Raw genomic sequence first — 15776 nt, forward strand, 5'->3', positions numbered from 1 at the left:
ATGCATGAGTGCATGAAGCCTCATTTCTTTTTTTTTTTTTTTTTTTTTTTTTTTTTTTTTGAAACCGTTTATTACAAATCTCAAGAATATACAAGTATGGGCCCACAACCTTCCGGCCGGCCGCTAGAAATGGCAGAAACATATGGCATACGTTCATAAAACCCTTGGCATTCCAAGGGAGCATAAGCAGGAGTCATCAACATCATGGGCCACAGCCATAATACGTCACAGTGCGGTTTCATTTTATACAAACAACAAACAATACCCACAAGGCTACCCTGCAGTCGAAAATAGCAACACGTGCTCCCCAACGGGGAACCCCAACTATTAGAGGAGTCCAAAGAGGGGAAGGGAACCAGAGCGAGGACTGGGGGAACCCTGTGCCCGGGGCTAGGGGAAGGGGTCAGCTAAGGGGACGGGGCTGGTGAGGCAGCAGGCAGCAATGGTGGCGCGCAAATACTCCCACGGTAGGCGTTCCAGGGGCCCCACACTTTCACCCATGTCGCAGGCTTACCCCTCGCCACATACACCACCTTTTCTCGAAACATGCACCAGTCCATGTGCTCTTTCCAGGCCGACACCGTCGGGGGGTTCTGGGATCCCCACAGTTGCGCAATGTCACGCTTAGCAATCATATATCCCAGAGTCACCCACCACGTTTGCGGAGCCGAGTAGTCAGTCGGTTCCCACACATTCAACAGGCATCTCCTCGCTTCCGGCAGCAGCGCAACACGCGTAACCACTCGCAGGACCTCGTGCACACCGCGCCAGAGTCGCTCCACCTTCGGGCACTCCCATAAAATATGCAGGAAGGTCGCCACGGCACCACAACCACGCTTACACAAACCATCCACAGTGTAGCCCATGCGCTGAAACCTTGGCCCCGTCATGTAGACCCGGTGGAGTATTTTGAGCTGGACGAAGCGAAGGCGAGCCGGTATAGCCACCTCCTTCGGAGAGGCCACCGCGGTGATCCAGTCCTCATCGTCCAATTCCAGACCGTCGGCAACCCAAGCCTCGCGAAGGCCAATCAGCAAGCCCGATCGATCATTAATCAGTTTTTTATAAATAAGGGAGATCGTACTATCTGGGACGTGGCCATCTAGCACTCTATCCTCCAGGGGGGAAGACTCCGGGATGGAGGTGACGTCTGGGAAGACGGAGCCCAGTGCATGACGGATCTGCAGGTATCGAAAGTATTCACTACCCTGCAACTGAAACTCCGTCTGCAGCATCTCGAATGTTTTAAATCCTCCCCTCGACCAGAGATCCCCCACTTTGCTGATGCCTATCATGTCCCATTTCGCGAAGCCCTTCGAGGTCCAGAGAGAGCCCAACTTCTCAGACGCATACAGCGTGACGCCCGGGTCAAACGGTCCTTCCACCCCATAGCTGCATTAGCCGCATGCCATACTCTGACCATGACACGCGTAGGTCCCGTCAAGCGAGCGTCGGGCGCGCCAGAGTAGAGCGCTCGATTGTAGTCGCCACCGGGCAGTAGCATCTTGTCCATCTCAAACGCCGGGTTCAAGGCGGGCCCATAGAGGCCATGGTTAATTGCAGCTAGCTGGGAGGCCCAGTAATACCGTTTAATGTCCGGGAGGGCAATCCCCCCGTCATACCATGGGAGCGTCAACTTCGCCAGGGCAATGCGCGGCCTCCCGTCCCAGAACAGGCGGCGCTGTAAACTCTCCACCTCACGGAAGTAGCGCGCCGGGACCGGGTCCATAGTGTTCTGGAGAGCGTATAAGAAACGTGGCAACGACATCATCTTAAACCACGCCGCTCGGCCGAGCGGCGAAAGCGGCAGGCGCCGCCAGCGCACGACGTCCTCCTTCAAGCGCTGGAGAGGGGGAAGCAGGTTCCGCTCGTAGCGAGCCTCTGGGTCCAGAGTAATGTAGACACCCAAGTATCGGAACCCCTGAGAGGCAATCTGAATCGGACAACCCCGCGGAAGGACAGGAGCCTCCCCAGAGAGCACATACACGCATGATTTAGCCCAGTTGATGACAAGGCCTGAGTTCCGGCCGAATGAACGTAAAACATCAACCAGGACTATGAGTGACTTACGTGGGGAGGCTAGGTACAAAAGGATGTCATCAGCGTATAGGGACACGCGGTCCTCATATTCGGGGGTCCAACGGAGTCCACGGATGGAGGGGTGCCACCGCAGCCACTCCGCCAGGGGCTCCAAGGCCAGCGCGAACAGGAGCGGCGACAAGGGGCAGCCCTGTCGCGTGCCCCGGCCCAGCTCGAATGGGGCCGAAACTCTTCCATTCACCACCACCTGCGCCAATGGGCCCGAATACAACAATTTGACCCAACTGATGAAGCCCGGGCCGAATCCAAACTTCGCCAGCATCGCCCAAATGTATGGCCACTCAAGCGTGTCGAACGCCATCGTGGCGTCTAAGGACGCCAAAATGGCCGGCTCCCGCACGAATGGGACACGTGCAAGCACCCCGTGCAAGCGCCGCAGATTGAGGGCTGTATTGCGATGGGGGATAAAGCCGGACTGGTCTTGGTGAACCAGGTCGCCCACCACGCCGACCAGCCGATTGGCCAGCACCTTGGCGAGAATTTTGGGCTCCGCATTCAAAAGCGAGATAGGCCGATAGGATGTGACCCGGTCCCGAGGCCTCCCCTCCTTGTGGATCACCACGATAGTAGCCAGACGCTGGTCCGGCGGGAGGGAGCCCAGCGAGTGGGCCGCCAGGAACATCGCGCGGAGGTGGGGCGCCAATACATCTGGTCGCAACTTATATAACTCGATAGGGATGCCATTTGGGCCCATGGCCTTGCCAGAGGCAACCGAACGTATGGCAAGGGCAATTTCGTCGGATGTAGGAGCGGCATCCAGCGACACCCTGTCCACCTCCGAGAGGGAAGGCAGCGCGATATCCCTAAGCAGGGAATGGGAGTCTTCCTCCGAGCAAGGAGAGACCGGAGAATACACCTCGCGGAAATAGTCCGCGAAACAGGAGACAATTTCTTCTGGCTCGGTGACACTCACACCATCCGTCCTCTCAATCAGCGGGACCACACGATTCACTCTCTCCTTTTTATCCAACCACGCTATCAGTTTGCCCGCCTTATCACCCACATCATACAGTCGCCCCTGCTGCTCCCTACTGAGGCCCCTGGCCGCCTCCGTAACGAGGGCCCTGTAGGCCGCCTGCTTAAGCTGTAGGACATGCAGTGCCGCATCCGTCACTCCGCCCTCTAAATCACCCTCCAATTCAGCAATTTCGGCCTCCACCCGGGTAACCTCCTCCCGCTCGCGCCTCCGGGCATGGGAAATGAGGGACAGGGCCTCCCCTCTGAGAACTGTCTTGAAGGCTTCCCACAAGGAGATAGCCGACGAGACGGACCCCACATTCTCATCAAAGTATCGCTGCAGGGATTTAATCACAGCAGCGCGAATGGTGGGGTCGCGCAGGTACCAGGCATTGATGGGAACTACCCTGCCCTCACCCCTCGGAAGGACATCAAAATGGAACAGGAGCGGGGAGTGATCTGAAATACCTCGCGCCAGATGGCGCACCTCCCCCACACTCCCAGCATAGGCCGCCGGGACAAGGACATGGTCAAGCCGTGAAAGGCTACCATGTGCCCCCGAGTGGAAAGTGTACTGCCGCTGCGTGGGATGTTTTAGGCGCCAGCAGTCCACCAATCCCAGTGTGTCCAAGAGGCCAGATAGCCACGCCTGGGCCCGGGGGAGGTCCCTAGGGGGGTGACGATCCAGAGTCCCGGAAACCACCGCATTGAAGTCCCCCCCACCACTAGGAGTCCCCCCGGAAGGCCCAGGAGGAGGCGCCCCAGGTCTGCAAAAGTGGTCGCCTGCAACCCCGGTGGGACGTATACCGATACAAAAACCACCACTTTGCCTTCCATTCTCCCCACTAAAACAGCATAGCGCCCCCTATCATCATGGCGCACCTCATCAATTTCCAACGGGAGCGAGTTCTTCACCATAATGCCCACACCCCGTGAGCCAGACGTGAAGCCCGAATGGGCCACCAAACGATAGCCACGCCGATTCATGGCACAAAAAGAGTTTCCAATAAGGTGCGTCTCCTGCAGGAAGACTACATCGGGTGAGATTCGTTTCAAATACTGCAGGACCACACCTCGCTTGATCCTATCCCCCAGTCCATTAACGTTCCAAGACAGCAAAGTCAACTCCCTACCCCCCATAACACACAGGAGCCATCAATCGTCCCCCGGAGAGCACCTTAAAAACAATACAGAAAAGGGTTTGCCTTGTGGTAAAAACGAACAACAACACCCCACCCCAACTCCCCCCTCCCCCCCAACAGAACTCCCCCCTCCCTGCACCCCTGCATGAGCCCAAACAGCCCCCCCAAAGTGCAGTGTGCCTGTCGCCCCATAGATGGTGAAACTAACTAAACCCCCAGAGGAGGAGGGAGAACCCCCAAGAGATCCCACACGACCTCCACAGGAGGAGACTTACTCGAACCGGCGAACAGTCAAAAATGACATCAATTTTGTCCAGAGCGAGGCATAATATTAGTCCCTCAGTCCTGATCCGGCGGGCCCTCTCCCCCCACCGCTCCCCCCCCACCCCCCCGATCCCGATCCCCAGGCAAAGTATCTAACCAATCCCCGGCTGCTTCGGGACGATCAAAGAAGTGCGTACGGCCATCCAACTCCACCCGCAGCTTAGCCGGGAAAAGCATAGCGTACTTGAGATTTAGGTCCCGTAGACGACGTTTAACTCCGAGAAAGCTTAGTCTCTGCTTTTGGACCGCTGGGGTGAAGTCAGGATAAAAGTTTATGTCCATGTTGTCGAGTCTGACCGGCCCCTGTAGTCTGGAGGATTGCAGGATAGCGTCTCTGTCTCGGAAGTTGAAAATCCGGGCGATGAGAGGCCTCGGGGGGGCTCCGGCCTTGGGCCTTCCTCCGGGAACCCTGTGGGCCCTCTCCACCGCGAAGAGTTTACTCAGTCCCCGGGGCTGGAGGTGGGTGAGAATCAAGTCCTCCACGAATTAATCCGCCGCCGCCTCCTCCCGTCCCTCAGGCACCCCGAGAATACGGACATTGTTCCTCCGGGCCCGACCCTCAGAATCCTCCAGGCGACGATCCATCAGCGCGCTCGCCTGGCCGAGCCGGCGCACCTCCTTTTGGAGGGCTGCCACATCCGTCGTGAGGCCCGATGTGGTGTGGGCCAACGAATCAACCCGGTCATTAGTCTTGGATAAATCGGCCCTTACCAGGCCAACATCCACAAGAACCGAGTCGATTTTCTGCGCCAGTGTATCAAAGCGCTGGTCCACCGAGGCCTTCATCTCAGCGATGGCGTCCATCACGTCTCGCAGGGTCAGGTCCGCGGGCAGAGCAGGAGCATCAGTCGGGCCCTCAGGGGACCTACGCGGCACCTCGGGAGATCCCTTCTGGAGGGTGTAGCGGTCCATGCTGTTAGACTGGGGGACTGCGCCACGTCGGGTCGATTTCACCTTTGCCCGATCTCCATCTTGCTTTGTGGACATGGTTCCAGTCCCACGGCCGTGCCAGGCACGTCGTGAAGGTCAGGCAAGCCGGTTCACGGGATCCAGGGGGGGGTCACCACAGGGCCACGGGGCAAGTCACAGCCGGCGGGCCGGCAGGACACCCCAACGGGGCCACACCCTGGTCGAGTCTTTGCATCAGCATTATACAACCTGTCTCTCTTGACTACTACAAGATTGTCATGGCTTTTAGCATTGGCATCTCAAGGATCCTTTTTTTACTGTTGCTAATTTTGTGTTACGCAGACCATTCTGTACCAATGGCTAAGGCATATCATGCATACTGCACTGGGCAATAGGATTTATAACAAAATGTATTAACTAATTTCCAAAGCACTGTAGGAAAAACCATGTTCTATGATGGTGAGCTCTGGCGTTACTTGACCAACCCGGAACCAGCTGGTTATTTAGAAACTTCACATAGGCAGTGGGTTAGGTCATCTATTTACTAGTAACCAAACAAACATGAAGAGTCCGTGTTTTAAATGAAGGAACACCACCACCAAAACCAGAAGAGTAAATCTGAATTGACTACCCAGTTTATTATTAAAATTATTTTTTTCATTTTAACACCGTACATGAACATTATATTTGCTTAGTAATCCTGGCTGGCTGTGCACTAACATCATTTTAATTCCTCCTCCCTAACGGCTGTCCTTGTTTATTTTATTCTCAAGGTGAGGTATTTCTTGTTCCAATCTGTGTTGTATTTTTACGTCTCGCCCGGCATTAGCAGCGCGCATGCGTTGCTCTCGCCTTGCGAGGGCCTTTTGGAATCAGTACGGATTCCAAAGCGTGCACGTGGACGGACAGAAGATGTGCACGCAAGGACTGGATGCTTCACTGGCGGCGTGACACACTGGGGACTTTTTTTTTTGGCTCTTTATGGCTTTTTGAGGACGAACGTGACATTTATTGCTGTTGGCGGATAGCAAAGTGGACACTGCAGCGTCCGGGGCGCGCACTGTTTATAGTGTTGTAAACCGTGATTGTAAAGATCCCGGACCTGTAGAAACCTACCATCCCTGATGCATGTATTTGCTGCAGCTATATTTGTATTGCATTGACACAGGACTGTGATAGTAATTAAATCGGAAATGGCAAAATTCGAGGTAGATTAGTTTTAACGTGTATTCGAAAATGATGGGTAAAACCGTGATCCTCTCAGAGAACTCTACAGTGCCTGAGCACATCACATACTTTTGGGGCTAACTGATGTTTTGTCTGAATCCTTTCTCGGGCAGGATTCCTGGCTTGCAAACATTGCAGGCTGCACCCTGCATCTCCCTTATTACAGTTTCCTTCACTTCAAAGCCTGGAATGTAAGATCTGATCTTCTCAAGCCCACAAGGCAGACGTGGTTGCAGATGTCCATTATGGTGCCTGCCTTCAGAACCATACTTTTCCCCACATGTGAAGACACAATTTTAAGAGCTATTAATATATCAGATTTTTTTTTTTACTGAAAACGTTTTTAAGGCTGTTCAGCAAAAATGCTTAATTTATTGGCATTGATGCGCTTTACACATGCGTAAATGCCCCACTGATCACTGTTGCTTGCTACACTTTGTCATGCAAAGTTTCCTGTGAACTCGATATATGCTTTCAGGTTCAGTCCTGTCCCTCCTGCTGAGTGATAAACATCACAATGGAGCAGGGCCTGAGACTCCCTGGCTCGTTAATTTCTTTCGACACATTGGTGAGACAGGGCAGTAAATGTTAGATATTTTCAAAGGACACTTCGTTTCCAATTCGTTCGGCCATCTATATCACTTTTGGGGATTCTTTTTTAACTGTTGACTTTAAATGGTTATCCTGGGTGCACGACAGTGTATGTTGTAGCACACTTCACCCGCAATTTAAAACGTAACCCCCATAATCAGTGCTTTTCCGAAAAAAGTTCCTTCTAGTAGTTCAACCTCTTGATTTTTATATTGCATTTGTAATTGCATTTATATTGTGCTTACACCCCTGACGAGGTGTCGAAATTGGTAAGTTTCCCAAAATGACCCAACACACTGCATGCTCTTTGCTAAATACTTGTTCAAAATCCTCTTACATTGTTTCTTATTTTGAACACATACCATACAAATATATAATTTGACGTCAGATAAAGACTTCCTTGATGCTACAGTCTACCCGTTTTCTGTCTTAGTCTGTATGGTCTCCAACATGATATTTGTTCACTCATAGTTTAATGTTCTTCTGTCATGGTCTTGTTAAATTTCTGTTTGAAAATGCACGTGACTGACATATTTATCCCAGTGTTCACTTTAGGTCCAAAGATGACACAAACTGTTAAGATGTTTTTCTTTGGCTGAGAAGAAAGAGATGGTTTGCATGGGACAATTAGGGTGTTTAACATGAGATCTATTTTCATAGAGTGGTGACGGCTTGGATGGCAAACAAGCAATAAAAATGCAATAGGTCTTGCCTTTCATTAAGTTAAAGCCATTTGCTTTGCTATACAATACCATTAGCAAAGCAAATGGCTTTAACTTAATCAAAGGCGAGACCTATTGCGTTTTCAATGCACGTTATGGTTTCCTCCCCGTCGCACTGTAAGCTGTAAAGGTTGATATTTCTATGCTACAGCAAGGTCTATAGCGTGATTTAATTTTTTTTAAACTGCACAGCACATCATTGGATTAAATTATTTGATGTATACTTAGTATATTGTTTTCTTACCATTTTATATAGTTTGAACATGATCCAAAAGAGTTACAGCGCTAAAGAGATAGTTACATTGGTACAGTGACAAGGTACATATATGCATGTAAATTTATTATAGATAAAAAATTATAAGTGCAAATGTCCTTTAGGGTGTGGCCATTTGAAAGGAATATTTTACCCAGGCTGGGTGGAAGCAATACCGGGTACCTGAAAGTGTGGTAAACAAGACTGAAAGATGTAAGAGGCATAAGATGAGCATAGTTCGGTAAAAGGAATTAAAGAAGAGGTAGTAACTGCTATAAAGTATCATAACGAGGTGGTGATTAGACTTGCTGTTATTTAAAGACATTTGAGAAATGTATTCCTCTAACAGTTTAGGACCATTCTTGAAGGTTTCAAAAGACGCGATGATACATAAGAGTAAGATGGTTCCAAATTCTAGTTGCTCTGCCTGTTAAAGACTGAGTGAAAGTGCACGTTTTGGAATATCGGATGTTCTAGCAGTAGGAATTCAGCACTCCTTAAAACTCCTCCAGAGATTTTCAGCTTGTTGCCCATGTACACGAGTGCAAGTGTGCAAAACCTTTAGTGGACCAAGTCTTCCTGTAAGTGATCTAGCTTCAGTGGGAAGACTTTGGCAAGTATCTAAGATTCAATTGAGAAGGTAATTTTTTGCTGCTAGCAAAAAATCAACCCACTACATTTAGCAGTGCCCTCTGTGGTGTGAGATGCACTTTTCCCAGGCAAATTAAGAGTTAATTGCCAAAACTATTTTAGATAGAACAAGGTTTTCAACAAAAACAAGGTTTCAACAATACACGTTCCAGTGATCTTTTCCAGGAGAGGCAGTTGTATGTTGTCATTTGACTGTACACCATTTTATCTTCTTCAGTGCTGACATGCTTTAGGAGAGAGGCAATTTTGGTCTGATTTTGAACACATATGATAGTGTTATGTACAAGAGATGCATTTACAATGTTTAATAGTGAAGTGACTGCTTCTTTCAATATCATCTTCAAGATATGGTAGAATGATGTCTTTGTAAAATGTTGTTTTTCCGTGAGTCGGGTAATGTGAGGCAATGTAGGCCATTTGGATGAGTTTCTTGGCTGAATCGTCGTTTTGGTAGCCAGAGCAGTGGTGGTGTCATTAATATGATGGATCTTGCAGGTTATCCTTTAAGGTGAAGGCACAATAATTCTATATTCATTACATACTCTACTTTTATATCTTACAATATGTTTATTTATATTGCTCTCATTCTGCCTCTCAGTGCCAAAGGCATTCAGGACCTTCTCGCCATGATTTTGAAGATTTTCATATCAGATTCTGGTGTATCAAGGTTGTAATTTCTTGAAGGCTTTGTAAAAGTTGATTCGTTTTGGCGTTAATTAGCTGAGGTGTATGTTAAATGGGATGGTCCAAATTCTAGTCAAGATGATTGCTTGCAATTTAATTGGTTTATTTGGCTTGCACATAGATACATTTGCATATGTGTATGTTAACAGAAGGTAGTGGATGTAGTTGTATACTTGATCATTTTTCATCTAGTTCAGCAATAAAAGCAACTTTTGTTTGTACAAAACAGCTGTAAAATTGACTTCATGTAGATACTTTCATTTTTGTGATAGTTACGTTTTCCATTTATTTTTCAAGTATTACTGGGGTAATGGTGATGCCTTTACCACTATAAAGGAAGGGCCAGTAAATGATTTTCATTGCCCATCTCCATTTTCTCAAAATATAAATTTTATCTTAGGAGAACGTTTACATTTGTTTGTCTTTTCTGTTTTGTGGATTCATTGTTTCTGATGGATTAGCAAAAATTGACATTGCTATACAAATTTGTAAAACTTTATTCTAGGATTTGGATGCTTTTAAAGTATTAACAGGCAACTCTTTGTTTCTTTCCACAGCATAAGCAGTACTTTAATGGATGTAGACAGCACCATTTCCAGTGGCCGTTCAACTCCAGCAATGATGAATGGCCAAGGAAGCATAACTTCGGCATCAAAAAACATATCATACAACTGCTGTTGGGACCTGTGCCAGGTCTGCTTCAACTGCAGCCCTGATCTTGCAGATCACATTCGTTCAATACATGTGGATGGACAGCGAGGAGGGGTCAGTTTTTCCATTTTATTGAAGCGTGTTTATTAGCAGAAACATTACTCAATTCCGTATACAGCTGTGGTGATGTGAAGTTTGTATGCGAGTTCATAGAAAAACGATTTCTTGGAATACCATTAATAAGAAACCATATCACCTAAATTGTTAAATGGAAATTTTCAGAAGGAATGGCATCCACCAATTCATAGAATGTCTTTGTAGGGGTGAGGCAGAAGGGACCACGGGATATAATGGTAATCACGCCGCAAGCAGCACGCGTGCACATCGACTGTCTGTGCCGAAGCTTAACAGACAGGAGATGTGCACGCGTACGGCTCGTGGCTTCTGCTTGCACCATACACGTGCACATGTCCTGTCCAGGCGCGGTGCCCTTTGTCTGCTGCATGTATATCAGCTGGCCGGTGGGCACGTACCAAGGTAATAATGACAGGAGTAGAACCCGTTAACCCAGGTGAGACCGGGTAATTAGTATAACAATATAACAGCGTCTCAACTGGGAAACATTTAGCAAGGACAGTTAGAGAAAAAGGTCTCTATCATACACAAGGGGAAGGGAACAAAGGGAGACCACGAGGAAGTGATGTAATTAAGTTTTTAGTAATTGCAGGTAGTTATAGCAGCACTACTATACAATTAAAGATATAGTGACCAAAATACACAAGTGGGTACTGGGCGTACCAGTGATAAGTGACGGCGCAGTGACACAAAGTGTAAACGACAGCGTGAACGGCGAAAAATAATAATTACAGACAGTGGTCAATGAGAAGACAAGTATATACACATTTGGTTGCCAATTGCATTAGTTAAATTGACCACTACAGCGCCAAGGTTCTGTGCTGGGTAGTCGACGGTGTTTCAACCTGATCGATTTCAGGTCATCATCAGGACAATTGGTCACATAAATTACAAGTGTAGTGCTGTAAGGGGAAAGGAAATGAAAAAGAATAAGAGGCAAAGTGGCCCGAAGGGGGAGAGAGGAGAATTTAAGAGGCACCAGGGGCCGGTGGAAATACCTGGGAGCCGCAAGATAGAAGCCAATCTGGGCGGTCAGAGGTCCAGTATAAACAATAATGGGGTCCAAAAGTAGGGTCAGGGTACGAACGAATCACGGGGCAGCTGTGGGGTTAGGATAATAGAAATTAATGAAAGGGAGCAGCTGTAGGTGCCTGAATTGATCATGAGAGAGTGAGAGAAGAGTTACCTGGTCCTGGGGGAGAGGACGGGTAATTCCTGGAGCATGAGTAGATGTGGCAATCTGCGGGAGAAAGGGAAGGCATAGGTGTAAATATGGAAACGAAGCCACGGGGTGGGAGGAAGTGTGAAAGGGCAGGAGAACACGGGGGAGGCGAACGTGGGGGAAAATTCTTACCTAATTGAGGCCACACATGCAGAGTAGTAGCAATCCGGTGCGTGTCTAATTTTACGGGCCGGTGATCCATTGCGGTCTGAAGCGGGGGAAATCCGATGAGAGAAACCGGAGACGAGTGAAGCATCCTGAGCTTCCGTCTCGTGGTGGGCCGTGACTACTGTCTGTAATTATTATTTTTCGCAGTTCACACTGTCGTTTACACTTTGTGTCACTGCGCCGTCACTTATCACTGGTACGCCCAGTACCCACTTGTATATTTTGGTCACTATATCTTTAATTGCATAGTAGTGCTGCTACAACTACCTGCAATTACTAAAAACGTAATTACATCACTTCTTCGTGGTCTCCCTTTGTTCCCTTCCCCTTGTGTATGATAGAGGCCTTTTTCTCTAACTGTCCTTGCTAAATGTTTCCCAGTTGAGACGCTGTTATATTGTTATACGGTGGGCACGTACAGCATGCCTCCCGCTCAACCCCACTCACCGGCTCTTGTGGGGACTGTGCGCTGCTCCCCGGCTGGTCTCCTCGATGGCAGGGGGGACTCGCCTCTTCACCCGGTCACTGGCGCAGCAACATGCGGGGCTCCGTCATGCTCACAGGACCCCCGCCTGAAATCCTGATGCGGCATTCACAAAGGCGGGGTGGGCTCCCGCCGGACTTCCCTCTGCGGGATGGGCTCCTACATGCGGGCTGCAACACGCGGGGCTTCCTCATCTCACTGGAGCCCTGAACACTTCCGGCTGCGCACTTCATGCCCCGCCCATGTGCCAGGCAAGGTTGCCAGCATGCACGCTCAGCTCGGGATGTCCTCAATACGTAAGAACTTTCCCTGTGCGTCTCTTGCGCTTCTGTGTCCCGCTCTCTCTTTGTCTCCTGGGGATGTCGTGCAGAGAAGGGGCATTAGCTCATGTGCCCCTTGTTAGGTCTCGCCTAGCGATGCAGCGCAGCTGCTCGCTTGGCGACTAGCCCCAAGGACTCATTGACCTCGGGGGGTCCTCACGGGCAATGGTGAACTACTTAGCTGCTGGAGGCAGAGCACTCTCCCTCTGGGTTTCCGTGGAGGCCAGGCCCTTGCAGGCCCCTGCTTGCTACGGCAACTCTCTGGCCGCGGTGCGGCTTCACCGAAGACGGGGCCCCACAACGGGGGCTTCAACAGTGCAGCCGGCATTTTCTCCTTCCGGACAGCGCTCCTTGCCAGCCTGGGGCAACTTAGGCAGAGCCCTGCTGTAAATCGCGGTGGAAAATGGTGCGTCCTTGGCAGCCACCTGGGGCGTTCAGCCACGCTACCTTTCGCCCACGGTGTGAAAAGCTTTTTCTTCTGTGATGTCACCGACCTCACTCGGCATTGTGTGCATACATAGCTAGCCTCGCTACTGCCTAACTGCTCCTGCGACTGCGCTTGTTTTAAATGGCTTTGCTCCCGACGTTGCTTCTGTCCTTTAACACGAATGCAGCGTTTCCTATAAACCGAGTGTGCGCCCGTCGCTGCTCCTGCTATCCCCCCACACACAACAGCGAGTGATAACACCAAGTGTCTCCATGTGTGTAGCCAGACATCTCCAAACAAAGCCTAAAAAATGGGCAAAAAGCAATGCTGGTGCCTGCTTTATAAGGCTGCTTTTCGCGATTTCCCTTTTTCTGCCTTAGGAAACCGTTAACGTTTCTGTAAAGTGTACAGGTTTCAAGTTTAGATCACATGATGCCGTGTAAACAAACTCAGTGCATGAAACATCAGGCAACAGTAACAGGGTTACAGCTTGTTTCCCTATGCCTCTGTTTGTTTTCTTCGTGTCAACAGTTGTCCAGAATCAAGTTTTTGCTGTGCAACAGGCACTGTAAGTACGTTTCATTACAATCAGGTTCTTGTGTGTTAATGTTAAGAGGGTGGGGGCTGGTTTTGAGTGGGACCTCGTGTTGCTGTTTGGATTGTGGCTCAAGGATACAAACATGGGTCTCACTGTTAACAAGAGCCCTCCTTTTTGCGTGATGTTGAATTGCCTGTGCCAGGAAATCTTGCCACTATTGTGATGAGCGCAGGCACCGCTGCTGTCATCAGTAAGTGTGTATCAGTTGTGAGTCAGCACTCGAAGATCGCAAGTTGCCAAGCATCATTAGCACGTGCAGTCGCTTTTATCTCTATTATAGTTGTTGCTGGAATGTTAACTATCTCTTTTCGCCGGGAAAAGCCATAGCATCTGGTTGTACAAGTGCATTTCACGATGGTAATAAATACACAACAACACGTTCCAGAATGCCCAGGGAAACAGTCCTGGTGAAACGAATCCACACCTGACGTGACCACTTGAAATCTGTGATCAGGCATCGCCTGCATTTTTCACTGTTATTCAGGAAGTGCTCCACTTTGTCACCGTGTTTATTAATACATTCATCTGAACGTTGAAATGGGTAGAAGCACACTTTCAGTGTGCCCCCCTCCCTTTTGTAGAGGCAGGACACTTATAAATGGATTAAAGTGGGTTTATTCAGATACATGGAGCGACCCCAGAAACCCAGCCACTCTCCACAGCAACTGCTATCTCCTCTCTGTCTACATTCCAGAACAGCATCAGAGAGGACAGGTTGCTAGGGAGCGGACAACATTCCAAAGCAATACAAATAAATGCACAGAAACTGAAATGGAAGAATATAACACATCTCCCTTCTTAAGAAAATTAAAAAGAAAAAAAATAATATATCATGTGAGATTAACTTCTTGAGCATATGAAATCATCATATTTTTTTGGCATTACTCTCGAGACGAGGACACATCCCCTGAGCTAGGAACTGTAACATGTGAACTTTAGATGACATTGCCACTTCAGTACTAGAGCATGGTGCAACTTTTCTGGTGTGCCACCATTTCCCATCTGAAACTTTCACACTATTACCCTTCACAAGAACTACTTTCTCAGGGGATGACCATTTCGAACAACCCTTTCTTGCTTTGTCCCCCAAAAACACTCTCACAAACATGCCCTCGGTGAACAGACGTTTGGGATTCACAATGTTCTTATTGTGCCTTTGGCAATAAGCTTTCTGGTATTTGTCCACTCTAGATTGTACACTCTTTAAATCAACCTCTTATTTCCCTGCTCTGTTCATCCAAGCTGGTACTGCTACTGAGCAAGGTATCCTGCCCTTGAGTAAAGAAAAAGGTGTCTGCTTGGTTACAGAATGAGGAGTGGTGCGATATGACCATAACATATCCTTGACCTGTCACTTCCAACACTCACCACTCATGCACGCTAGTTGGACACACTCATCTAGAAATCTATTAATCGTTGCCCCTGTGATGATAAACAGGTGTTCTAGTGTGTTTGATACCCCATCTGGCTAAAGATTTCTCAAACTCCTCAGAAATAAACTGAGGACCATTGTCCGTGACAATCTCTGCAGGACAACCCTCTCTCCTGAAAATGTCCTCGCAAAAGGAGATGACTCCAATGGATTTAACCTCTCTAACAAATGCTACCTCCGGCCACTTAGAAAAATAATCGACCATAACTATGGCAAATCTTTCACTCCCATTCAAGGTATCAAATGGTCGACAAATATCAATAGCGAGTTTATCCCAATGATTTTTAAGTATGGGCGATGAAACAATGGTGGTTTCCTGGGAAGAATGGGTCTTGTCACTACATGCACATGCTGTGCAGTCGCGAACATATCTCTCAATTTGGATATCCATCTCTGGCCACCAAAAATCCTCTCTAATCCTCCTTTTCATGGCATTCATGCCACCATGACCCTCATGCATGATATTCAATAATCTTTCCCTCAGTGTCACAGGCACTACTAACCTGTATCCTCTCCTCAGCAATCCATCAACCACATTTAATTCAGACCAAATTAACTTAAATGACTCCCATTCTTTGTGCAATCTCCACCCATGTTCATGTCCCAGGGCCCCCTTGATTTTGGTAAATACAACATCAGTAACTACTTTTCTCCAATCCTCTTCACTGATGGCATTGCATACATTTTTCACTTCCGTCACCATCCATTCATCATCATCTTCCTCTTGTACATCATCCAATGGTAATCTGGATACACAATCAGCATTTACATTCTTGGCA

The 15776-nt window shown here is 48.6% G+C and overlaps 1 protein-coding gene across 3 annotated transcripts in view; it reads left to right on the top strand.

The window, feature by feature from the left end:
- AEBP2 (AE binding protein 2) overlaps positions 1-15776 on the top strand; it is a 407512-nt gene that overhangs the window by 107245 nt on the left and 284491 nt on the right. For all 3 annotated transcript variants that reach the window (XM_085652711.1, XM_085652710.1, XM_085652712.1), the window contains exon 2: positions 10118-10325. In XM_085652711.1, the coding sequence (XP_085508837.1) occupies positions 10118-10325 (208 nt within the window). The remainder of the gene's footprint in view (positions 1-10117; positions 10326-15776) is intronic.

The sequence above is a fragment of the Triturus cristatus genome, chromosome 4_1 (genome assembly GCF_964204655.1).
Source record: "Triturus cristatus chromosome 4_1, aTriCri1.1, whole genome shotgun sequence".
In the NCBI taxonomy this organism is placed as follows: Eukaryota; Metazoa; Chordata; class Amphibia; order Caudata; family Salamandridae; genus Triturus; species Triturus cristatus.